The 27,051-nt window shown below is 44.7% G+C and overlaps 2 protein-coding genes across 4 annotated transcripts in view; one reads left to right on the top strand and one right to left on the bottom strand.

Moving 5' to 3' along the window:
* Positions 1–2,469: 2,469 nt before the first annotated feature.
* Positions 2,470–27,051, bottom strand: part of CYFIP2 (cytoplasmic FMR1 interacting protein 2) — a 53,624-nt gene continuing 29,042 nt past the window's right edge. For all 3 annotated transcript variants that reach the window (XM_082063707.1, XM_082063706.1, XM_082063708.1), the window contains 9 exons: positions 26,589–26,676; positions 18,191–18,334; positions 16,555–16,645; positions 15,744–15,874; positions 12,576–12,648; positions 11,972–12,066; positions 7,835–8,073; positions 7,197–7,344; positions 2,470–6,678 (listed from right to left, as the gene is read on the bottom strand). In XM_082063707.1, the coding sequence (XP_081919833.1) occupies positions 6,511–6,678; positions 7,197–7,344; positions 7,835–8,073; positions 11,972–12,066; positions 12,576–12,648; positions 15,744–15,874; positions 16,555–16,645; positions 18,191–18,334; positions 26,589–26,676 (1,177 nt within the window). In that variant the 3' untranslated portion in view covers positions 2,470–6,510. The remainder of the gene's footprint in view (positions 6,679–7,196; positions 7,345–7,834; positions 8,074–11,971; positions 12,067–12,575; positions 12,649–15,743; positions 15,875–16,554; positions 16,646–18,190; positions 18,335–26,588; positions 26,677–27,051) is intronic.
* On the top strand, positions 25,118–25,780 carry FNDC9 (fibronectin type III domain containing 9; the record flags this gene model as incomplete). The annotated part of the gene is made up of 1 exon (XM_082063532.1): positions 25,118–25,780. One exon carries the CDS (start codon positions 25,118–25,120, stop codon positions 25,778–25,780), a length of 663 nt encoding a protein of 220 aa, XP_081919658.1.

A 27,051-nucleotide genomic window follows, 5' to 3' on the forward strand; every position in this document is an offset into this window, starting at 1 on the left:
GACTGATAGCAATAAAGCAGGGATGCAACCAATGCCTCTTTTATTGCTTCATATCCTCATTTTAATGGGAAGGCTGTAATTAGGGAAATTCAGCTCCAAGCTATGACCTCACTGGCTGATACTCTCATCAGATGTTTCCTTAAAAATAATTCATTAGAAATCAGGGAGTCTTCCTTAGCAGCTCACCTTCTAACAATGCAGTTCCTCCTGAAATACTGGTTTCCAGACCAAAAGACTTGACTGGAATCCAGGGGCAGAGCAAGACGGCTTTGCATGCAAATAACCTCTTTAGCAACATCAAAAGGCTTTTATTTCCCCTGCTCTTCTCTGCTCATCTGTTTTGGTCTGGAAAAAATGATGGAAAAACACCAGCCTTCTGTTGTCCTGTGTTTCAAATAATGGTGGAAGTATCCTGCTAACAGGTAATGGAAACTTTTGCCCTCAGATGTCTGCTACATGTTTCTGTGCAAACTTTCAGAACGGGGTTGCGGTCTTCTGCTGTGGCTTTGTAGAGTTTGAGGGCTCCATGGAGAGAGGGTAAATCCTTCTCTTTCTAATGATGCCCTGACTGTGTAGGGGTTAAGGGAATTGCCTGGTGTTCAGATGATTGCAGCACTACATGAAAGGATGCTCAAAAGCTTGAAAAACTGGACTTTGTTGAGCAGACAGCTTTTAATTCAGCCTGTCTCAAGGTGACCGTGTCTGCAGTGGCTGAGGCTGTCGTTTCATGCTGCAAGAGTTTAGACAACGCACACAGAATTCCCAAGCCCATCACACCCATGGTGGGTTCCCACCCCTGTTCTGCCCTCCTAGTGCCAGTGCACCTACTGGTGGATCTGTGCTGTGGAACAGCTGAGTGATCCAGGGTCATTAGACCACAGAACACACCCTAATGCATTTCTCCCAGGGTTGCTAAATTTCTTTCTCCAGATCGGTTCCATATTCTAGGTCACTGTGGCCCTATAAACCATGTATGTTTGCAGGAGTGGTGGGTTGGTGATGGATAGGTGGATATTCTGCAAGCACTGGAGGCCTTAAGGCATCAGAGCAGCAGTGGGTGCTGCAAGGTGAAGTGACACATAATCAGCAGGTTGTTTATTTGCAGACCTCTTACCTGCCAGATGTTTGCATAAGAACACTAAATCAAGCAAAATCAGAGGTGAAAGGCACTCCTGGCTTGCAGGATGGGTCACAGAAAGGGTCGTTTTGTTATGCTTTTGAAAGAATATAACAATCATTAATGAACTGTTCTTTCCATTGGTGCAGTGCCTTTAATCCGAAGATGTAAATATATTTAGAAACACTAGGAAAAAGACGGGTGTGGGCCTGTATCTTTGGTGCTGGTCCCTTAGGGTCGATCATCCAAAATTCAGAGTTTTGGAGCCTGACACTCAAAGCAAGTATTGCCTCTGGCTCCAGGTGAGACCATGCAGCCAGGGAGGTGTTGGCATTTCTTGGGGCTGCTGTTAGTACTGGGGTGTCCATGTGACAGCAGGTAAAGTTAGTAAAAGAAAATAATAAAAAAAAACCCAGCTTGATGGAGGAAAGGATGAAAACTAAACCACCTGCCTAGTACCAGTGGCTGAGTCAGGAGGGAAGTCCTGCTCTCCTCTCTGCTGTTCCCCATTGCAGAATCATGTTGGAATCAGTAAACATTGGGCAACTTCCAGCCATCTGGCAAATCCTCCTCCACAGCAGTGTGCTACACACAAAGCTGCAGGCACCTCGGATGTCCTGTGACTTACAGCACATCGGAAAGATCAACAGAGCTGCCTGTCATGGTGTAAAGTTCACTTCCAATTGTAGGTGAGGAATCACTGCATTTTTATTCCTCTTAAGCTCAGAAGCTGCTCCCATGGGGGAACCTTGGGAAGAAGCTACAAAAGGGAACATCAGTGACAGCATTTTGTCTACAGCAAATGAAGCACAGGTGCTGCCCCTCCCACAGACCCACACCAGTTGTTTCATCACAATTCCTCAGTGCCCAGAACGTCTTTTCCTTTCAGTTCCCACTGTTCCTTCTGCAAGTCAACAGCCACAGCTGCTCTGCTCCTTAGGTGCTTTTAACACAAACACCTGAATGGTTTCAAATTGAAATATGGAAAAAAGTAGTAAGGACAGTCTCTTAGAATAAAAAGGACCCTGTTGGGTTGAACAGGTTGTGGTGACAAGAGGAAATTAACTCCTTGGTTTTGAGCAGGGCCTGTCAAATTCTATTTAAAAAATTATATAATTACCCCTCCCCTAGCCCTTTTATACTAAAATAAGTTTTCAAATGAAAATATAAGTGTAAGGATTTTTTTCAAAAGTAATCAACTTTTTCATACGAAAGTTTGTTTGCTTGTTTTGGTGTTTGGTTTTGACAAAAGCTTGACACTTTTATCACCACAATGCTGCCATTAATCCTCTGAGCTCCTTCTTTGTGCCAGGTGCAACTGGAGGCTCTCCACAAATAATGACAGCACAAAATCAAGTCTGCCCATTTCATGAATGAGCCCAATTTTTATTTCTCTTCATCACAAAAGTCATCCCACATTTGTTGTACACACTGTTGGTTGCTGTGTTACGGGACATATCACCATGTACCAGATGCTTTACTCTTGCAGAAGCATTTCTAATGGCGATGGCAGCTTCTGTTAGCTGAATTTTAGAACAACAGCAAAAAATAATAATACAAAACCAAAATATCATCTTCAGCTGCATAGCAAATATGGATCAAAAATTTAACACCGTTATCAGATCACAAGCGTAAATATACCTCACCATAAATAAAATCAATTGTACAAAATAACTCAAGCAGCTTTTCATACAAATATGGTACATTTGACAAGAGTTTTTAAGAATATTTTCCTGGGGTTGTTTTTTTTTTTTTGTTTTTTTTTTTTTTTTACACCTTCAATTCTTTTTTCTTTTGTTCTCAAAGACACATGAACCTACTGGGCTGGAGTAATGCAGGAGAAAAAAAGACTAACATGTTGTTCAATTCTAATAAGTGCTGTCAGAGTTTAAAAGGAAAACTATTGAAGTGCTGAGCCTGAACTAGTTTGCTTCCCCTTTCTATTTTATCATCGAACGTCAAGTGTAGCATCATTCAAGAAAGGCGTGTGCACTGCCAATACTCGTATTTTATAATGTCAAAGCCAGAGGGAACATTAAAATAATCTAGTCTGACTTAATTTGTGACACAGGCCATCCTTTCTCCCCCCTGTAATTCCTGTACGGAGCCAACAATTTGTCTTTGCAGTAGACATTCCAAGTGGTGGCTGGTAAATCCTGCAGGATTTACTCCTCCAGTAAGCAGGAAAATGTAGGTAAAAAAGCAAACCCATAGTCAGTGGACTTAAAAGTATCCAGACAGGGGTCCACATTTCCCTAGGAAAAAAAAGAATAGGTGTCTGCAGACTGCAAAAGGCTGAAAATTATAGGATTAGAGCATATTTGCAAGGAAGACACCCAAACTTGGCAGAATGTCTGCAAGCGTGGAAAATATGACTGACCTTTTGCCATTCAGTTAGTTTAGCCCTAATGTTACAAATTTGCCTCCTATTTTCATTAACAATTATCACATTAAAAAAGGATAGGAGAAAAAAATTCCATTTTCATGGAGTTCTTTAAGACCTAAGACTGGACCTCTTTCTCGTATACACTCAAGGAGGGTTACAGAACTGAAGCTAAAGACTATCTGCATCCTTCAAATAATAAAAGGACAACAACGTCAAACCTCAGAAATGAAGATAAGATTATTCCTAGCTGATATCTCATACTACTTGAGCAACAAGGCAAAACATCTGCATACACTCTACAGTCAAAAACACTTCACATTTTGTTCATGCACTTTGGACTTTTCGCTCAAAACATTTCAGCCCTCACAATCTGAAGGGATTTTGCATTTTTGCCAGCAAATGTGAGGGCAGCAAACAGATATAATCTACCCGTTCTTTCAAGTACATGCAACTGTGTTTTGCAGAGTTTCAGAGAATTATTATGGGTAAAACTTCAGCAAAAGAATGCAAAGCGATATTCATGTTTAGGTAAAATATCTCTTGACTCACTCCAGAGCTAAACAGATGAAAACAGATATTTAAATTCACCTTAGTATATCCTATTTTGTCTAGGTAGCTGAGACTGGGCTGTGTGGTACTGTTCATTCTTCTGTATTAACTTCTTGCTCTTGCTGGTTTCTGAGAAGGCTCCAACATCCCATAACATGTCAGATGCAGTAGGACATTTAATTTGTGCTGTGCCCAAAGGAGGTTCTGGGAGCCAAACAGGGACTTGTGCCACCTTTTCAGCAACACTTTCGTACCAAAATAACAAGCACTTGCTATTTAGGTCAGGAAAAACAGGATCTCAGTTGCATCTATTTTCCTTGTATCTTGTTTTCCATAAAAAATAAAGTGCTCGATTCTCCTCTTCCTTTTAAAAATATATATCTGTAGATACCCTCACTCCAGTAGGCTACAAGTGTTTGAATGTGATGGAAAACCAAAATCGACACCCTTAGTGGAACAGTAAATAGAGAGCAAGAGCCCTGCAGTGTCATTGAGTCCCAGATGCTCTTGTGCTCCTTGTCACAACAGAGAGGAAACAAGTCCCCTTGCTGGGCTGGTCCTTCCCTGCCACTCAAACACTTCAGCCAGACTTCTTGAGTTTCCTTTCTACTTTCAGATTACTGTGCCACACAATTTCCTCCCTGCAGTTTAAAAGTCTGTCTCGGTAATTAAAGGAAACTTGTGATGTGAAAATGTCCAGCACTTTTCACGTGTGGGCTATTTCTTGATTATCAAGGGAGAAGGTGGTGAGTGTCTGTGAGAAGAAATTCATCCCACCCAGCAAGATCTCCTCTTGCTAATAGTAGTGTGCTGGCTGTTGTTTCTTAAGACAAAATGCTCCAGCTGGGACATTTCTGCTAATTAATTGTATGTTCCCTTGGAGAGAATAAATGCCCAGGCTCTGCCTTTTTAACATCTGTAATAGCATGCAGTTTACAAGGCATGATGACATGCATGAAAGGAATACATATTATCACATCTGTATGCTGTAACAGCAATTATCTGCTGTTACCTGTCTAAAGCTGAGAAATCAAAATATTGCCAGTGGTAAGGCTAGCATTATTTTTTCTTGGGGTATGTGGTTTGATTTCCTTTAAGCACAAGCTTTTGTATCACTTCAATGACATTACTGCGGGGAAAGCAAGGAAGACCATGAGTTATGAAATCCTCCTTGAAGTTCCTACTGAATCTGTTCTCAATATCCAGGAATCTTAGATTGGCTGAGTAGGAAGAGGAAACAGACCTCAGTGCTTCCTCTGAACACTTTTAAACCTGGAAAATTCTGGGTATTTTTTAATGCTTATCCTGTATTTTACCTCTTCTAAACCACCGTATCTTTTCTGAGTGACGGGAAGTTCCCTAAGCCCTGCTGATAGTCACCATTCTCTGAAGAAAGATATTTGGTCTCTGTGCCACTAGGAATTTGTCTAAAACAAGGGAAAATAGCATTCCAGAACATACACAAATGACACACCTCAGCTCTCATCCTTGGCAGAAGATTAAAGATCATATATGTTCAAGGTAACTACACCTGCCTCCTGTCAGGACCAGAGATTATTTCCACCCAAATTAATATGTTCACAAACACATTCACATGAACACAGCCTCTTCTGTAGTCCTTAAGAAATCTTGTTTAGTCCAGGGAAGATGTGTCTACAGGGGAGAACCCTTTGCATTAAAATAAGTGGATGTCCCATAGCAGGGCAAAAGCCAGGCCAGGTTCTCTTTGCCCAGCTCACTGAAGTGCTGAGGAGTTACTTGGCGACTACATCATTGCTATTCTGAAACCAACGTGCAAAAACTCTCTTTAACAGATGCTAGAAAGGCCAACGATGTGGCAGAGGATACAAAGCTAGCCCCAGCCTGGGGCACGCAGCCATCCAAGACCAGCATGGCACAGCTCCTCTGTGCCCATCACTTGATCCTCAGGGGGCTGCCACAGATGACATCCTGCCTTCATCCCTTCTTCTCCCCAAGGAGTGAACCAGGGGCTTGTCTTCAGACCCTCCTGCTCCCATGGCTGGTGGCACATGTCATCGGGGGTGTTGATTTGCCCCATTGCTTCTGTGGTGGGAGTGGGCTCCCGGCACTGCGGAAGCACAGAGCTCTTCCACCAGGAGCACCGCGTTTGGGGCTGCAGTATGGCTTCAGAGTGATGTGTTCGATTGGATGAACCACAAGGAAAAACCGGACCGCTTCATCATGGAAAAAAAGCACATTTTGCCCGCCCACCCCCACCTACCCCCAAGTCTGAAAGCTACAAGTAAAACTGATCACAGGGATGGGACAGAAGAACATGCACTCAAACAGGGCCGGATGGGAAGATGCATCCTTGTGTGTAGTAGGCATACCCAGTCTTACTTTGTTGCCAGATCTCACATCATTGAGTTTACCCCTCCCAGCTGTTCTGGGCTCAGTCTCTTCTCCCTTCCCAGCCTGCGCAGGGTCAGTGTCCACACTAGCAGGTGGTGGCCAGCGACTGGTGGATTGGGGGCTGGAAGCAGCGCACGTGCTCCACCGTGGAACTGTCTGTTTCCACCGACTTCATGTACTTGTTCAGGATGGCAAAAATCTCATTGTTCAGGATCTGATACTTCCTGATCCTGTCAGCCATCTTCTTCAAGGGCTGGAGGGATGATGAGGGAGAAAAAGAGCAGATGAAGAAAGTCATCTGGCCAGCTAGAAACTACCAGTACCTCTGCCCCGCTGCTGAGAAACCTCTGCTAAAGCAAAGCAGCTATAACACATTACAGTTCCACTTAGCACCTCCCAGGGACCAGTGACTCACTTCATTACAGGGTTTGAAGAGTCAAGGTCATTAACAAGGTCAGTGAGTGGTCCTAAGTTAACTGATCTGAAGTCTAGACTACCACCTCACTGAGATCACAGTATGGCTTCTGGAAATACCAGCTTCTCTGCTCCAGCTTCCAAATCCCAGGAAGAAGGGAAAAGCTTTTGGAGAAAACAAAGATTTGATTGTTAAGCCAATTAAAACCTTGGCCTCCCTGCTGAAGCTGCAGATGGAAATCTCACAGTGAGCGTGTCCAGTTTGAATAAAGTTAACACGGGGCATGGTTGTAATTTATGAGTTTGAACAAGGCAAGACAGAAAACGGAGAGGGAGAAGTGTGCTGATTCAACTTACCACGTTTTTTATGATTTCATCCTTCCCGTCCTGCCTCTGCACCTTCAGCAGGTGGTAGCAGAAGTCAAAGAGGTCAAAGCGCCGTTGTTGTCCAAGGAGAACAATGATAGAGCAACCTGCCCAGTTCAGACCATCTCCAAAGCACTGCCTGGAAGGAACACAGGGTAACGGAGTGGGGAGAGATGACAGGATAGATTTAGGTAAGAGAAGTCCTACTGTGGCACCAGGAACTTTCCTTGGTGAATTCCTGGGGAATTCAGATTCAGTCCTACGCCTAGAATGTGGGTATAAACCTAGAGAAAACGAACTGGGAAGGAGATACGCAGAATTAACACCAGGGCCAGGCTGTGCAGGGCACATCACAGGGTACGATGAAAGAGGACCTAGCCCCTGACTTGGGTTGTTTGCCCATCTACCCATCTCCTTCTGCATGTCGCCTTGGCTATGTCCCATTGCTCTTTTCCACAGCTGTTCAGATAAAAAGCATTCTGGGCAACTCTTTATGTCCATGTGTGACAAAGTCCTTTCATCAAGGACCCCCATTCTCCCTCCATCATCTCTAGCCTGGCTGAGAGCATCCCAGCATCCCGCTACCTCACGAACAGCACTGAGGGCAGAGCCAGCTGAGGGACACTCACTCTGCAGTGAACTCGTTGGTGCCCACGGGGATGCAGTACACAAACTGCATGGCACTCCAGAGCCGGTGGAACTCCACGCACTCGTCCACGTGCATGACCCCGTTCGTCGGGGGTGGCCCGCGCCAGATGGGGTCCTGCAGGTAGCTCCTAATCCGTGTCAGGATCACCTCGAACATGGACAGCCCGCAGCATAACCGCTCCTTGGTCAGCAAGTCACCCTCCCGGGCGATGGCTATTTGCTGGGGAGGAGGAGAGCCAAAGAAACAGAAGTGACAATGTAATACGGGCGTTCTCGCTGGACTTAACGCTTCCTGGTGTCCCCGGCTCTTTCAAAGTTAACGCACATCCCGTGCAGGGTCCAACCTTACCTCTGATGGCTGCTCCCGTGGCACTCCCCACCAGAGAATACTCATCCCTCAAATGGAAGACTTAATATTGTCCTCAATTAGATTTCACTAAGCTAAGTATTTTTTGAAATAACTATGTACGTCAGAAAACAAAAGTTGAACGCAAAGCTCTGACCAGAAATACTGATCCTTAATTCTTCTAGCACGCTATTCTGTTATGTTAGTGATACTCAGCGTTGCTGGATTTAATTTCATGATTTCTGCAGATTATGAAGATAAAACAGGAGAGAACAGGGACATTTTGCTTCCCAGGATATTGCCACCATCTCTTTAAAATGTAGATAGCCTGTAGCTTTCTTGATTTCTTTCGTAGTTAGGGTTTAAAAGCTCTGAGGAAGATGAGAAGCCACTGGAACCTTAATACTGGAAAACCTGTGGTTCATAAGAAACTCAATATTTTTTTACATATGTGGAAGCTTTACATGTGTGGAGGATTTCTGTGACATCCCCACTGAGATTTACTTGTAAAACTCTGAAATGGCTCCACTGGATGGAGTTCATTTGGCTTTTACACTATCAGAAAATTAAAAGAGAATTGACTTCACTTCAGCCCTGTTGCTCTCCCTGAGGAAAGAAAAAAGGGGATTTTAAATAAGCTGGGTCTCCCCCCAGTACGGGAGCACTGACTGCGGCTGGGCTGCAAGTGCAGAGTTCGCTCGCTGCCTGATATCCTTGTGGCTGCCCCTTTTCTTCCCATTTCCAGCAGCATTGCTGACTTCTCTTTGCAGCACTGCCAAAAATAACATGGGAAATGGGAGACAAGTGCTATCAGTGGTGCCCGTGGCTGGGGGAGGCCCCGGCTCTGCCACACTCATCCCCATAGATGAGCGGCTGCCTCAGCACCCTGGTCCCACAGGCAGAGGGACATTGTACCCCTCACCACTTTGGCAGAGGCACGCAGAGCACACATGGCAATTACCGACCCCCTGCCTATCCCAGAGGACCTCCTGGAGCTTTAAGTAGTTTTTAAGCATTTGCTCCATTTCCAGCTGTTCCTGTAAAGCCTATAAAAACGTCACCCTGAGCAGAATCACAGTGTGGGCTCAGAGCATCTGGCACAACAGGCAGGCACGTGTCCTGGCCAGACATTTAAGAAGATGAATTATGCTCAGTTTACTTGGGTGATCTTTATTCCACTCTAAAAAACATGCATGTGCCTGCCAATCCCCTTTCCCGACTATTAGTTTATGCTGGCAGTAACCTAAAGCATTTTTAGTTTGGTGGCTATTGAGATTAGAAGCGTTACAATTCCTGCTTGTGCCACAATTTCAAGGACGTTCTGGGAACCTCTGATCAATTAATGTTCAACTAATAGCAAATATCAAGGGAAAGCTGTATTGCTGTGCAGAGGCCAGATTGGGTCTGGGATCTTTTGATTTCTTAAACACAGGAATGATATCAGCAGTTTCATGGCACGCACTTGCATATGTTTGCTTAGCAAGTAAAGATTTATTTTACCCAGCTTGTTTTTACAGTGAAAGGCTGTGTACTTTCCTCATCTGCTCCAAACTCTTACGGGTACAGAGTAGTATCTGCATAATCTATGATGGCAAAATGGGGACAGAGAAGTAAAGCCATTTCATATACAAATTAGGTGTTAGCATTACTGTTCGCTAAGATATAGAGACGGAACAGGTACTTTTGAGAACACACTGGTCCAATTATCTCAGTATACTGTTTCTGGAGAAATCTCAATCTAGAAAGGGACATACCTGGCTTTCAAAGGATGCAGTGCCACTCAGTTACACACATTCACAGACAGAATTTGGTTCTAAAATTCATCACCCTAAGACCAGTCTCTGATACAGGACTACTACTGCTGGGTAGATATCTGACATGCTGAAGGCAGTTGGAGAGGTATTAGGCTTGTGGCCACATCTGCCTCACAGTCTGAGGTCCCACCGACCTCTAAGATCAGGATAAGAAGGGTGCTCTCAAGATAAACTGTCAAACGATGCCACTGTACTGGCTCAACTATTCCTTCTGTCTTCAAAAGGAAAGGCTCCTATTACTTCCAATGAAAAATGAAACTAATCAAGCCCTTTTGAAAACCCCTTACTAAATATCCATATGATCAGCATTAAAAGGGAGAGGATTCCTTTAACAAACCACTTTGGCCTCCCTGGTTCTTTATGAACCACCTATCAAACAGCTGCCTGTGGATTCATAATGCACACTGATTATTTACAATAATCACTGACAGCTTTCCTGCTATTGCGCTATACCTCTTTGGCAGCTTGTTAACTAGCAAGCCTGCAAGAAGGGTACCCAAAGCCTGCAAAACTGGTAGATCCCCACCAACTACTGCAGCCTCTGTCTAAGCCCCTTCACAGCATGTGATTATATGAAATGCATAGGGCCACATTTTGGGAGAGGCATCTAGCAGGCAACTTCTGCTCAGATTCTGGACAATTGCTAAAAAGTGCTTATGCAGGAAAACCCCCGTATGGCCTGTGTCCACAACTGCATTTCCAGGAGCAAGCTTAGAAGCTATGGAGGCACCTCTAGAAAGTGACTCTTGTGTTGATCTAAATCTGAGCTCCAAAAAGATCTGGTACTCAAGTGTACCTGTGTGATGAATGTGGGAAGAGTTTACAGAAAAAAAAAGTAACTTTTAGCAGGACAAGAAATACATTTTGTTTTCATCATCATTAAAAGTAGGTCAGGGATAAGCAACGAGTGGACTCTAATAGCAGATTTCAATGATGATTTTGCATGGAAAGGAGGAGAGATAGAAAGACCAAGACAAAGACACAAAAACACAGAGGCGAATTCTTTTTCTCGAGTGTCTCCTTTAAAAGGAAGCTGATGGGAAGTGAGAGAAGTGTCTAGGAGGTAAGACAAACCCCTCAGTTATCCAGCCAGTTTATTTGTTTCATATAATTTCCAATGAAACCAAGTTCAAAACGTCCTTGATTCATCAGAAAAACAAGAAAAAAATGAACAACTTCCCGCCTGCCATAGATCTGTCACCTCATACAATGGAGTGTTCGTTCCATTCCCTTGGCAGGACATGACAGCAAAAGGTGTCGATTCATTTAATATTTTGCATGATTTTTATCCTATTGACCCCACTAAGTAGGCAGTGGAAGTTTAGTAATTGATACCAATGAAGCTCGAATTTTGCCCATTACATTGATCAATCTATGGAGATATTTTAATGGTATTCAATTTAGGCACAAATGAGATCTTTTCCAAGCTGAGACCCACCTCACAAAGACACTTAAGTGGAGCCGTAATTTTAAGCATGTGCTGAAGCTCTAAGCATGTGCTAGGAGGGAAACCATTCTCAGATGTATTCCTTGACAGGGATGAGCTTAAAAAACAGACCACACTGCAGCCCTAAAATGAGATCCCCAAAAGTGATGGCAATTGATTAAGTCAGGGACAGCCCTGCAATGTTCCCCCTCAAACCACCCCAGCAATTCTCCATCTTTTTAAAAACAGGGAGGAAAGAGTTTGAATCAGAGGTGTTTGTATTCAGAGCTGGCTTCTAGCACACTTGCCTTACAGCTCCCTGCCCGAAGGCAGCAACACACCATCTCTGGACCTGTTCACAAATTTCCATTCAAGGAGTCTACTAGGGCAAGGATTCTGATTTTCTAGTCCGAATGATGTTTTGGAAAAAAACAAGGAAAAAGAAAAATTAGATCACTTTCCTGAGGCCAAACAGGCCATCTGAGGACTGCTATGAATTTTCAACAGCCATCCCTTTCAATGAAATCCTTACCTGCGGAGTGCCCAGCCTCTCTATTAAGGGAACCAGGTGAAGTGGGGCATACTTGGCTTCGAGACGCTTCATGCGCACCTCCAAGCGTTCTCCTTCTGTTAAGCGAGCAGCAAACAGTGAAATGAGAGGAGGAAGTGGAGACCCGCAATTTCCGCCGAGTTTGCTCAGAGCTGCCCCCCAGCAACCATCCAACGAGCCTTTGGATCAGTGAGCCAAACCGACAGCAAATGAGGGAACCAGTGATGCAGAGGAGGGATGTGCGATTGCAGTCTCAGCAGCAGCTTAATCACACATGTCCAAAAGCGTGTCCCTGTTACTGACCGCTCCTGGTGAGATGGACATTTCATGCTGTCATTCTCCAAAGAGGCTGTGAAATGGCTTTAAAACCTTAAGGGAACCCCCAAGCTGACTAAGGTTTCATTCTGTAACTAGGCTACAGAAAATGCACCCCTGGCATTTGTTTCCACCTGACTTTTGGCTGTATCCACTCAGCTATTTCGAGGGGGAAGCAGGGCCAGAACTACTCCTCAGCAGAAAAGGGAGAGAAACAGCTTCTGGGCAGAGACCCCTGAGTCTGTCCACTGCTTCTCTCTCAGCTTCTTACCTTTGATGTAGACCCTGGGCAAAATATTTTGGAAGGGAGCAGCATGCAGCAAATCACAAACTTCTTCCTGGGACTGAGGCAGGAAGAAAGAAAGATAAAGTAAGTTAAAAAATACCTATAGGGGTTGAGTGTATGGCTCAGGGGCCTGGGCAACACCACAATTCATGTCTACAGCACCTATTCAAATCCAACCCAGCTCAGTAGTAACCCTGGTGGTTTCAACCTAAATGAACTAAAACCGGAAGAAATACCTCTCAACTTAAGCCAGGAAGTTTCCTTAACTCAAATAAGTTACTTTCTGCCAGTACAAGGCCAGAGCTTTGTATTTATTTTCTGTCCCACTTACTAGTGCTGCAAGTAAGAGGCAATAAAGAACACGGAGATTTCAGTTCCATCTTCACCTGATGACTTCCTGCTGTTTATTTTTACAGAGAGTGCCCAGGTGGAAATAACCCTTTGGCTTACTTATTTTAGGGTGTGTCTGTGTAAAATATACTGATGCATGGCTCTACTGCAAATAGATACAGAATACGTTGGTCAGAAATTATTTGGTTGTTCATATGGTGTTCTCAGTCAGGGCTACCAGACCAGAATCCCAGTGGTGTAGGCACTGGGGAGATTAAAACAGAAGTCCAGAGAGGAATAACATCATGAGATGCCACCTGAGAGAATGCATGCCAATGCACTTGAGAAAAAAATAATCCCAAACACAGATGCACAAGGAGAAGAAACCTAGAAATAGGCAGGTGGAGACTGAGGAGCGATGGCTGACAATACATTGTATACAAGTCTGCAATGGGAAACAGCAGCAAGGAAACCAAAGCTGTTCAACACAGAGGCATTGCGTCACAACAAGGCATTCGTTTGCTCCTACAAAAGTCTAGTTCTAGGGCATGCTTTCAGTTCTGAGCTTATCATAGAGATTTAGACATACTCGAAAGCAGGTCATGACAGTGCAGCAAAAGATATTTGGGGGCCAGATGGAATGGCTCGGCTGGGTCTGTTTGGGATGCACGGATGGACAGCCCACCTTCCAGCCAAGAGGGAGAGGACAGCGTAGCATGGAGCTGCAGGAGGCTGCTGTACTGGCACATGGATGCTGGGATGAGAGCGAGTTTGTGGGAGTGCAGTTTGTGACACAGTGCTGAAGTGACAGGAACAGCCCAGGGTCCCTCCATGTATAGAGAGATGCTGATGCTGACAGAGTGTGCCTGTCACCTTGGTTATTTTGTTTGCAAAACACTATTCGTCCCTAGATGAATGTTTTTCCACTGCTGTTTCCCTCTGATAAAGAGAGTATTTTCACCATTTGCAGCCTGCGGTCACCTGACATCTGTCCCAAAATTAGTCGTGTTATTAACAGATTTCCTTCCCAAGGCTCATTACCAGACAGTACGAATTCTGCTTAGAAATTTTGTCCCAAGCAACCCCCCTCTCCTCAAATTTAAACAATAAAAAGGGAGCAGAATGGAGCAGACTGCTCGTCTTCACTAGAGCAGTGTCTGCCAGCAAATACCACCAGCCTTAGTTCATTCTGACAGCTCTGAATATAACTGCACCATAAAAGCAATTGCTCCTGCTGCATAAGAGCTCCATTAGAGGGAAAATCATCTTATGTGATGGCTCTTCAAATCTGACATCTTCCAGCGAGCGAGAATTAGTGCTTGCTGCATGTAAAATGGCTTGATAGTCTGAAATCTATTTCTGTGTAGAAAACCAGGGGATCACAGAGGGAGAGACTTTGGCTGGCATGGAAAGTGGGCAGACGTGGACTTGGATGGGCAGCCTTCCTAAAGGGACCTCCACATTCTCACCATGTTCTTTTGTTTGATTTTCTGCTATTCTAAAATGCCAGTATACTGCTGATGTACAGCTCCTGGGACTGAAGGAACATTTTTGCACTGAAATGAAGGATTTCTAAAAGAAACCACTCTATGTCCCTTAAGTGTCCACTTAAAGATGGGACAGAAAAGGCAAATGCAGTACATCCAGCATAAAATCCAACAACGAGAACAGCAGAGAGCAGTGACAAAGCCATAAAATGAACAGAAACTGCCAGGATATAGTTGGCAACTCTGGTCATTCTATAAAATAAAGCCAAGCTGCTAGGTAATACACGTCTTTAGTTTTCCTAATCTTAAGCAACTACTACTCATTGAATGTGTTTTATACATCCTATTAGGAACTAAAAGTATCTCTATGTGGGGTTAAGATGCAAAGGTAAGGGCAGAAATAACCATTTTGAGAATATGCAGAGATTTTTAGTCTTCCCTGTGCTCCATGGTTGGATAAAACTTAAAAATCTTTGAACTTTCTTGTGCTTTTGCTCTGAACAAAACTTCTTGGCTTTGCTTGGAAGTCCCATTTCTGGAAAAAACAGATACAACCCTGCCAAAACCATTATGATATGGAATATGCATTTTTAATGTAAAATTGTGTTGTTGAACACTCCTCAGTTGGCTCTGGGCCAAACTGCGAGATAAATTCACTACAAAGTAAATTTATTGTGTGAAAAACTAGACGGTAAGAAGATGTATGGCTCTTGGCCATAATCTTTGCCCTGTACCAGAAAGGGCATTACATGAGCTGAGAGACTTGTGCATGTGCAAAACACTCATGCAGGGTGTAATACCAAGTCATCGCTCCGGCTAAGTTTTTGGTGAAGATAAGTCACAGGAAATATATGGATGAGCTCTTCTGAGATCTTTCTGATGGATTGCTTTATCCTTATCACCATTAGAACCAATCAGTATTTCATTGCACTGGCACCCCAAAAAAAGCAAAGGGCTCAAATCTGCTTCTCACTGTGCAAATATGTATATAGAAAAGTAAGGATCCCTGCCCCAAAGAGCTTACAATCTAGAAATAAGCCTCAGTTGGTTTTATTGCTGAGAAGGACAAATTACGGGGTAGCTTTGGGTCCAAGAATTAAATCTAGATCTTCCAGTATTCAGATTCTCCTCCAGCAATCCCAGATATCAATGACCAAGTGCCAATGCACATCATCTCCCACGGACCCCAATAACACAGCCTCATAGAGACCCTGAGTATACAAGAAGCAGGAAAGTAACATTTGCCAAATGCTTCTGCTGGAGAACCCACTTCCACTTATGCTCTTGAGCAGGTAATTTCAAGTACGATCTGTTTGTGCAGGGGGTTTTGCCTTACCAAAGCCTGCTCGATAAGGAGGCAGAAGAGAACAGCATTGCCCACTTCTCTGAGGCTCTGGAACACATCGGTCTTCAGCTCCGCGTACTCAATGATGTCCTTCAGCTGATGGTGGAAAAACTCCAGGATTCCTTAAAAGACAAGGAAGGGCAGTCAGAAAAGTGAGAGCAGATTCACCCTCTGACAACTTGGATAAAACGACAATCAGTGCCTGATATTTCCTTAATCACAAACTGCAAGTTGTAACTGCTAAATGGATGGATGGAGACTGACCCTGGGGAGAACTAGCACGTAGTGTCTTATCCTGCTTTCAGTAACCCTTGGGAAGCAGGGAGTAATTCACATGAAGTCCTTAGACTTCCTAATCAGAGGAAAAAAGAGATTCAAGACAATGGATGCCCTGGTGCTGGCTAATGTGCTTCCCCATCCAGCTCAACGGCAGACTTCAGTCATGCTGCAAAAAATCTTTGCATCAACTAAGAAGATCTTTTGAAAAATAGCAGTGAACCCACAATAACAAAAACTTACAAAATCCTGAAAACAAAACATAAGCTACCAGAAGATATTCCCTTATCAGTCATCTGCGTGTTCAAAGGGAAATTTCTAAAAGATTTCCCGGAAAAGTTTCCTATACGTGTTCCAGTGTCAACAGCAAAGAAGCTGAAAGTCGCAGTGGGCCTGGGTTGCATTCTGCACTGGCACGTCAGGTGCCAAACCTTGTTTAATTACTAGTGTGTGCACGAATAAACACTATAGAAACATGTGGGCGATCTCTTGCTCAAACCATTGTGCATCTTTCTGTAGCACCCACCTGGAGAGCCATATTCATGTCTTGGCAAGCGGCATATCTTGGGCATTACTTCAATCAGAGTCTTCACATACTGCAGGATGGTGCCTTGTAGCTGTTGGAGACAAAGGCTCGTTAAACTGGAATGATGACTTCTCCTGGCGTTGGTTTTGAAAGAGGGCTGGTTGCAGATGAGTTCACATCTGACAGCACAGGATGAAACTTCAGCTGGAGTCTAAGAAGAACTTGCTTAATTTGGATTTCACCCAAATATAAAATTCAGGCCGAGTACATGGAGTTAAGAGTGATTTTACAGCTTCCTCCCAAATAATAAATCACAGCTGCATGGATTTTCAACTTCAAAATACAGCTTGCAGTGTTTGCATTTTTGCAGCTGAAATCCAAACAGGGCTCAGTCTTAGATCCAGCTGGACTTGTGCTTCTAACCCAAAAAGCACTTCACCAGAGCCGCTAAAGGGGTCATTCCCCAGCACAGGAAATGCTCCTTCCACCTGAGGAATGATCACTACATTTAGAGTTTTTTAAAAAAATTACATAAATGTAGAACAAGCTTCAGCAGATCTGATTTTTTAAACTAACATGGACAAGAGCAAAGTATATTTCTTAGTTAAAAGCATTTGCTGTCATTCGGAGTTATACACCTGCATCCTGTAGATACATTATCCAGGATTATGCACTAAACGCCGTTTAGCCCAACATAGGATCTTTGTGTTGAATGCTGCCTGATCTTGCACACCAGCTACAATATTTTCAACTAAGTGACACAAATTAGATCTTCAGTAACTGTGGTGCTTTACAGTAGGGAAACTGGGTATATGCTTGAGATTCTCAGTTTTATATTGCTTTGTTAGACAAGTTCAAAATTACGTCACTGCAGTCAAAACAGAATTTAAATATTTATAATGAATGAAAATCATCTTTCCAGTAAAGCAAGTGTTTTAGTAGAAAAGCATGACCTGAAAAATTATACATTTTTGCACACTCCCTCCTCTCAATGCTCAGTATTGTTAGTACGCTTATGGAGGACATGGGATCATTTCCATGCAGATATCACATTTCTCTTCTGAAGAAGAGAGAACTAGAAAGCAGGCAGGGCTATTGGCACCCTGGCTTCTGAATATCTGATGGAAATGGACAGTATTGTTTCAATAAGGACTCATCTATAGCAGGAATTTTCTTATAATGACTTGGGAAACTGGTATCATCACTTTTACTGCCTGACCTCTACATTCCTGCAGTTTTCCAGGGGCATCAAAAGGTGGTGAGACACACTGCTATCGCTGAGCACCAGCACAGGTCTTGAAGGTCCCCCAGACTGCGTGAGTGCCACATCCCACCCCATCACTTCTTGGTGGCTTTTAGCAAAGCAGCCTACCAACTCTCCCCCCCTTAGATGTAGGTGTCTGATCACAGTTAACACTTCAAGATGGTGGGAACACTCCATCATCCCACAGGAATCACGGGAATTCCTCAGCAACAGTGAAAATCACACCAGTAATACAAGTGTTTCAGTGTGGATCAAGGGACATAAAGGTGCAAAGATGTGAACACACTAAACCCAAAGCCCAAGCTGACTGTCCAACTTGCACCTCTCAAAGCATCGAGGTTTCTGCATTGCCAGGGTCAGCCTCAGAATTACCAGGCTCTTGACGATCTTCAACAGCTCTTCCATGACCACTGCGATCCCTTGATAGCCAAGAAGCCTGCAGATCGTCTTGAAATGAGGTGGCCCCACAAAATTGCGATAGGAGCTATAGATGTGACTGTAGGCAATGTTGAGAGGCTGAGAAATTAGAAGCACAATGACAATTAGACAGGAGTATTTGCCAGACCTGTAAGTAACTCTCTTAGTGTGGTGTTATGTTCCATCACTTCAAAGAGTTTTTAAGAAAGAAGGAGAAATAATAATACCCATGACAAGTCCCATTTCTTCTACTTCTTGTGGCAAAGAGGAGATGGCTTTTCTTCCTACATAGTCATATTCTAGTCATGTTCCTACGTGGGCATATTCTAATCTCAACACACTGTCATGTCACAAGGTTTATTATCCTGCTATGTAGCAACACCACTTTCATTTCCAAGGTAATTTACTTTCCCATACATTTCTGGTCAAGGATTTCCATTCACTAGCTCTTTGCCTCTTCAAACCCAAATTCTTCTCTACTAAAACAAAAAGCTTTATATACAGGTAACCAGACAGATTTTTCTTTTCTATGGGCACTTGCTTTAAATGAGGCTTATTAAGAAAAGTAGGAACTGCAGCATCTGAGCCTAAGGGCGGCTGGAAGAGACACAGAAAATATCTTTCTTTGCATCCTGCAAAGCTCTACATCTGCCTCTGTACTTAAGAGACATCCGTATGGGACTGTGAAAAGGGCAAGAGTCTAATCCTGGTTCAGGGAGAATAGTACCCAGGGCTCTGGCCTCCCAAAATTTTTAGCAGCAGAAAACAAAGTGATTTCAAGGAATGTACTCTGTGAGTGGAATCTTGGAAATGTGGAAACTGTTGCAATGTTTTATCACTGGAACATTTATCAGATCCATCTAGTGTGAGGGAAACAGAAGCAGGGGGTATTAATTCACTTGTGTGATCTGCAAAAAAGAAATACTGAAAATCAGATTTAGCTGAGACACCAGATGCTTGGCTTAGGCTCTGCAATAGAAGTGTTGGCATCATGACTCAGCCCAGCAGAGAAGGGCTGCAGTCTCCCCCCATGACATCTAGAACCACAGCCTCAGTAACCACCAAAAAAGCACATTCTTGAACAGATTCTGGCATGTAGTGCCCCTTCCAGCACAACCCCTGGCTTGTGCTTAATAAAAGACCTTTCTTAAACAAAGATAAGAAAACAAATTAAACTGTAACCCGAATGCACCGTGCAATGCTGACTTTGCTTCTCGTGTGAATGCTGCATCCCCGAGAGCCGCTGCGTCCCCACGGAGCAGGGAGCTTGCTGCCTGCGGGTACTGCACACCTCGCGCTACCGGGATTCCCTTCCCTGCCAGGAATGGAGCCGAGGGAGCAGGGGGACCATTGCAGAGCTCAGGGTGAAAGCGAGCAGGTGCTGAAGCAGTAGAACAGGACAAAATGTTGTCTGTCCTCAACAACGCAACTCCCAGCAACTGCAATGCAGCCAGCTGAAGGTTTCAGCTGTCCTCCAATTCTGACTCGCTTCTCGAGATCTACTCTAACACTTTGAGTTGCTAATGACTTACAAAGTGAAGTCATTTGCAAAGAATCAGAAAAGCATTTTCTTTTGCTCTCAGCTATAGAATTTCAGTGGACTGATATACTGATCGTGCTTCCATAGACTTGTCAGTTGCTTTAATCAATTAATTAGTTTTCCCTCATTTTGTTACAGCCCTGCTTTGGTCCAGCAGCTTATTGTCTACTATAATCCCTAGGTGTTCTTTGAAGGAGCTAGCAGAAAGAAGATACTTAGAAAGTCCCCTACTTTTGGTGAAATATAATTTAACCTCCTGGTCCTGATACATGAAAAAAACCCCTTTAATACTATTATGTACAGAAAGGCCACCTTGCAGGCTCTGTAGTGCATTAATTCACAGCGAGCATGAACTTTCTGTCCCATCAAAATTAACGCAAGGGCTCTGAGTATGGGCCAGATTTTAAAAATTATTTAGGCAGACAGATGCCTACTTTCACATCTCCTTGGATGCCAGCTCCTGTTAAGAGAATGGTGTTCGAGCATCCTGCTCAGGCTTCTTTCTGCATCTTTAGACAGACAAGTCTTTAAAAATCTGTTTGTCAGAGACTGATCCAAAGCCACTAGATACACACTGACACATGTGAAAAACAGCAACAGTTTATGTTTTGAAAAGTGTGTCTGTTTAAACACCAGGTAATGCCCACCCTGGAACATTTGACATGTGGCCAACATGATCACATGCACACGCAATGGTCCCCTGAGACAGTGGTGGAGCAACTGGTCAGATTTTCCCCATAACAGGGCTGTCGTTTCACTGTATGGGCTCAGCCGCCCACCTTGTAGCACTCCTTCACCTCTCAGTGGGATAATGGGGCTGGAGAGCAGCTTTCACGTGGGCTTTTCCCTCAAGTGGGGGTCTCAGCAATAAGCCTGATTGCGAGAAGACACATTTTAGGATATGCATTGGCTGCAGGCGAGCAGGATGATTCATCCCTGCCTGTCTGCAAGACGAGGTAGGTTCATCGAGCTCTCCGCAGAGCCACAGAGCGCACTAGCAGCAGGCTTGTGTCTAATAATAATATTCTGCCAGCAATTAAAAATATAACTCCATTTAAGGGTGAGATACACAGCTTGGGGTAAAGACTGTAGGATGTAAAAAATGACACCAGTGGGTATTTTAAAACAAAGCAGCTGAAGGTGCAAGCTGGCTGCAAAGCACAGCTCGCTCCCCCGCCTGAGGCAGCCGCTGCCACCCCCTCTGAGAGCTGGAGCAAAGCCCCTGGTCTCACCTCCTCTTGGGAGCAGCAGCTGCCTGAGACACTGCAGAGGTTTGCCCCACCTTTGGTTTGGGGCCAAACAGGCAGGTTTTGGGGCTGGGAGCACAGGCAGATTGGGATTTGCAACATGGAGCAGAGTTCCCGGTGTCCCACCTTGCGCCCAGATCTCAGGGAGAAGCCACCTGTACTTGGGAGCTTTGGGAGCTCAGGAGGTTACTAGGGATGCTCTGGAGTGGATTCAGTAGCAAATTAAGCAAGACAAAGCCCCATTGTCATTTCCATGTCTTAGAGCATGTTGTTGGCCATCACCCAGAACTGTCTGAGCTCACCTAAGGGAAGGCTGGGAGGGTTTTATCTAATAAAACAGATCAGAAAGAGACAATAGACAGATAATGCTGCCTATGCGGGAACTTCCTTGAAAAAAAGAGCTAACAGAAGGGGAATAGAGACAAAAAAGGACTTGCACACAGCCAAGAGTAGTCCAGGCTCCCAGCCAGCCTAACTTCAGTGTGACAGCTGAGATGGTGTATAAGAATGTGAAAAATAACTGACCAGAATTGTCAGAGAAAGGTCTCTAAGTTAACAGCCTGAATACGGCCATGGCTTGGTTCCTTCCCCTGCCACAATCAATGTTCACTCTCCCTATAAAGCTTTTACCATATTTAGCTGTATTACCCACTCTGTATTATCACCAGACTTTCATGCAAAGAAAATACATATTCCCCAGCTGGGGTGAACAGGACATGTACAATGCAGCAGGCACCTTATACACAGTGTTGAGGCTGTGTCTGGGTATATTCTGTGTATAGAGGCCGTGTCAGTATCTCGTCTGTGTCTCAGCATAACGCCTCGCTATACCAGCTAGTGATTTTCGGAGACTGAAAATCACTGCTGTGATTTACAACAAGCTGATGGCTGTGGTGGGCCAGGTAGTGCAGCCCAAGCCATGGGGTGGAGGGGATCAGCAGCCCCCGCTGCCAACACCTCCTGTAGCAACCACAGCTCCTTAACATCTTTGTGCTGCTGCTGCAGACATGGCAGCAGAAAATAGAGCTGCTCCATCCCATTCACATGCAATAACTATTTTTACAAGTGCCGGCAGCGTGCACTGTCCTTCAGGTTACATCTGTCTGCGAGCTCATTAAAAATGGGGGGGGGGTGCAAATTCAACGAGGGGAGGGAAGCAGGGATTTCCAGCAAGTTCGGTGTAACCCTGGGTCCAGCAGTGCCAAGAAAAAGAGAAGCACTCAGGAAAATACATAAATGAAGCCTAATCTAAAGCATTTACAGAGCTAAGAAGTGGTTAACGAGCAGTAAGTGGTGGGTTGCTGGTAATTTTGCAGCTTCTTTGTCAGACAGTTGGCAACCTGCTGTGTTGTGTAAGTGGCTGAATGACAGAAAATGGCTCAGTTTCCCTGGCCACTGGAGCGCGCCCGTGGTTTGCATCTCATGGTGAGGAGAGAGGTCCCAGGCAGGGCCACAACTGGGTCCACCTCCAGATATGGGGAACACCAGTGCTGGAGCAGTCCTGCCACTGGCATGGTTTTGGCCTCCTCTCATCCTGGCGAATGAGAAGTTCAAGCTTGATTTTGGGAGCAGGTAATGCCAACACCACTGACAGCTTTGCTGTGGTTCCCTTTGAGCTAGCAGGACTCATGTCTGCATGGAGAAAGGGCAGCAGGACCCTCTGTGATTCTATGATTTGCTGGCCTAATCCAGCTATTCCCATTTTCCTTGGTTTCCCCTCCTCCTGCTAACACATCTTATTTGTGAACAACTGAAATTTAATTTCAAAGCAACCGGGTACACTGATAAACTCAACAACCCGAACACCATAATAAAGTAGTTTTCTCAAGAAAACATTACCACCTTGTGTAATCCACCTTTCTGAAGCACAGTTTTGTACCCTCAGCTCTCTCCCTCCAGGCAAGGATGTACTTTACTCACAGCATGGAGCCAGCTAAGAGCTCTCTATCCCCCTGCTCTTGTAAGCAGGACCGAGCCATGTAAATGGCAGGATGCCACCTGGGAGCACTTTGATTTCCATCCCTGTTCATAATTATTTTCATCTCTGCTCCCAGTTTTCAGTTTGCTGGCAGCCGCAGCTCATCAAGGAGACAGAAGGGAATACAGATCTTGGAAGACAAAACCAAAACATCCAGAACTGCAACACGTAAATCAAAAGCAAAAGTCACACACACACACTTCAGGCTTGTAACAGCCTCTCCTGATGCAGTTTGCATCATCTCAACACTGTTGATATTTAGAAGATCTTCAAAATGTTGCAAGCACCTTCCCAGGAATGACATGGAATGAGTAATTCCAGACCCAGAACCAACAGTTCTTCTGGAAAAGTTCCTCTCTTGAACACATTTTGGCTTCAGAGAGCAGTGAGTCACTTGTTTGGAGCCTCTCCTTACCAAGCCCCTTGCCACATCTGGCCCCTCATGGCCACAGACAGGGGACATCCCCAAGTCACCTGCAAAGTGGAGGCATTCAAAGAAGAGCCTGTTGTGACCCCACAGGGGCTCAGCAGGGGGTTTGAGGTCATTGAAAATCCAGTTCCTGCTTCCATCACATGGCTTAGAAAATATTTAAAAGCTCATGGACACTGCTGCAGCATCAGGGATAGAAATCTACTGCTCACTGGCTTTGGCTTAAATCAGTAGTTTAAATGTGCAAGAAATCATAGAATGAAAGACAATGCCTCTGTGCACTGCAGGCCAGGATCCTGGATTTCGTACCATGTGCCAACGTGTCTCTAAGCCCAGACCCTGCAGGAGGGGCAGCGATGGTCCTACCGGGGGACTGTGGACAGGGGAAAAAAAGAAAACCCCAAACAAGCCAGTAAACAAAACTACCTGGCTTGTTTCGTCTGCCTGGGAGACACGTACATCTCCCAGGCAGAAGCTTTTAGGAATAACATTCCCGAATCACTCGAAGATGCCGGCCCATCCTTTCTTATTGGTTGCTATGGTGAGAGATGACGGAGCCCCAGACGGGTATAATACAAGGCAGCGTGCGGGGAAGGGATTTAGCAGAGGCAGGAGGGAGGCAAGCAGTGGCAAGAGGGGAAGGAGCTGCCGGCCCGTGGCCACTCCGCTCACCAGCACCGACGGGCCCCATGGACCTGCTGGGGAGGTAAGGGCTGCCCGCGGCTCCGGGAGGGCTCAGCAACGGGTGCGTGGGCTGTTCTGCTCTTCACGTAAGAATGGTTAAAACTGTCGTTAGGATGAGCTGCTGCTTGAGTGAATTAAAGGAAAGTTAGTTATATTAAAAGTGATAGGAAGAATTAAAAAAAGAAACTGGTTGTGTTGCGTGCAGCTCCTGCTTAGAGCACTCGGCCAGTTGGGAGAGAGAACCCTGTGCTCAGAGAGCACTTTGGGGATCCAAAGGAGTGATGTACTGAAGTGATCTCTGGCTGTTCCTAAACAGTAGTTTGTTAGTTGTCATTATCTTTTATTTGAGGGAGAGTTTTGTACTTATTATGCACATATTTGTACTTTTCTAAAGGTACTGATTCTATATTTCATCGGCCTTCAGATTTCACGTTTAAGATCCTGATATTACAGTGTGAGATGCTGTAGGAACAGAAGGAGTTTATAAAGCAACAGGTTAGGTACAGGAAATGCAGCAAAAGCTTAAACCAGTAAATTAATCATTATTCAGGTTATAAATAGCATTTTAAAAGGTGTGCAAAATCAAAATATCTATTGGAAGGTCTGCAAGGCAATGATCAGTTTATGTTAGCCACACTTGCATTATCCTTTCTATTCCATGGGAAACAAAAAAAGCTAAAAAAGCTCCCTATAAAGAGAACCAATCAAAAACAAGAGTTGGTTTTTTAATCTATCTAGAGCATAACGTATGCTCTGTGTCCTAGTTGGGTTTTTTTGGTCATGAAATAGGACGACACAGTAGTCTGGGCACCCACCGGATTCATCTTCTGTAATTTCAGTCACCTAAGACCTAGCATCTAATCTAAGCTAGCCAGGCATAGTCCTGAGTCCAATCTAAGGACCAGTAAAGCTGGTGGAAAAACTCCAGTGGTATCAGTGGCCTTTCAGTCTGTGCATGAATTGGGAAATTCAGCCTCTCCACGCATCTGTTTTCAGGGGCACGATGAACATTGAAGTGCAAAACATCACTTACACCAGTGCCACCATCTCCTGGGCCATGAACAACCCCTGTCCAGAGAACTACTACCATGTCATGTACCGCCCCAACTGGAACAGCGTCTTCGCTGGCTATTTACGCCAAAACTTCCACCGTGAGGAGCGAGTTCCTCACCCCCTCAGCTCCCTCGTCCTCCATCAACTCACGCCATCCACCATCTATGTCCTCTGCATCATGTGCAAGAACTCTTACCCCTCTGGCAACCACTGCACCACATTCCACACTCTGGACAAAACCCCCCATGTTTTTGGTGGCTCTAAGCATGAACCTACCACCTCCATGTGGATGGTGAGCAGCCTGCTGCTCCTCTGCTTCATAGCTCTCCTGGCCTATGGCTGCCTGCAGTTCTGGTCCGCCCGCTGCCACTGGGCTGCGATGCTGAAGCATCCCAACACCAGCCCTGAAGAAGTGGATGAAGGCAGCAGCTCGCCAGAGAGGCTATCAAATGATGGACTGAGAGAGGAGCTTCTGGAAGTCCCCATGACCACTGTGCTAATGAGGAGCTCCAGTTTCATAAGGGAGAGTCCGTGTAGATCCCCTCACTGCTTTTTTCCCTATAAGAATAGTGATGAAAAAAGGGCCATCTTGCCACAACATAGCCTTCAATGACAGCAAAATAAAGGGAGACCCTGCCTGGAAGTTTGTTTTGTGCTGTTCTTTCCCAACTCTTGCCAACAGGACTGACTGTCCGTCCACAGGGTCTGTCCCAGGGTAGAACATGAGGCAGGGACATTGGTTGCAGGGAGAAAGATTTTTGTCAAGTGACAAAAATATACTCATGTGCTGAGGATGTTCTTAAAAGAAACCAAGTCAGCTCTCTGGGTATGGCCACTGCTGACTGCAGTGTCATTAGCTAATCTGCATCAGTGCTGTAGGTTCACTTCAGAGTCATCAGCGTGCACAAGAAATAAACTCCACTCAAGCAGTTTCACACTTGAGTGATCCTCCACTAGCATCACACCCCAAGCCCTCATAATGCCTGTATACACAGTCACAGTGTTGTCAGTCTCAAGTAGTCTATGCTTGCACAAACAAGTATATTAGTAATTCCCATTCTGAAATACAAATGGCATTTCTGAAGTGGTACCTTCCTCGGGGAGAAGCACTACTTTGAAGCTCCATCTCAGTCTCCCCTCTGTGCATTTACATATATGTGACTTGGTCTCAGTGCCACCACCAGGCACAGAGCAGTCTCAGCATCCCCTAACACAGGCAGGTTATGGAGAAGAATACAGGAAAGCAATAGCAAAAGCACACTGAATCTACTTCTTGCATGGCTTTTTGGTTTCACATGGCGACATGACCCTGCACATCTGCACCCTCCATTCTGTTAATGAATTAGTTCGTGCGTTTCTTTCTTCCTCAATAAATATTTCCAACATTCACCCTTTTGGGCTGTTGTGGCTCATTTACTGACCTTGGATCCGTAGAGGTAATACGGCTGAACGTTGGCTGGTTTATCCCGCTGGGGTTCCTGCGTGAACGGGATTGCTGTCCTCACAAACCTGTGGTGGGCATGGGAGAGGGCAGGAGAGCAGTCAGAGCTCGGTTAACCTTGTTGAGTACAGATATGGCAGGGTCTGGCATGAACTGCAGTTGCAGACTAGCTACGTGAACTAGAATGCAAACTCCTGCCCAAATCCATTGATGGTGTAAAACATCAGTTTAACCTACCAAAGGTGAGGTTTCTTCTTATTTAAGGCAGGCAAAAAACCTATATATGAGCAGCTACCACAGCTCTGCTGCTCAGTAAACCAACCCTCCAAAGCAAACTACCTCAGTTGCTTGCAATCACTGTCCAACATTGTTACCTGAATTTGTAACTAACAGTTTCAAAGCCAAGGGAAGCTGACGGGCTTTAACTTCATTTTAACTGTAAA

Source organism: Streptopelia decaocto (assembly GCF_964273445.1).
Source record: "Streptopelia decaocto genome assembly, chromosome: 12".
Classification (NCBI taxonomy): domain Eukaryota; kingdom Metazoa; phylum Chordata; class Aves; order Columbiformes; family Columbidae; genus Streptopelia; species Streptopelia decaocto.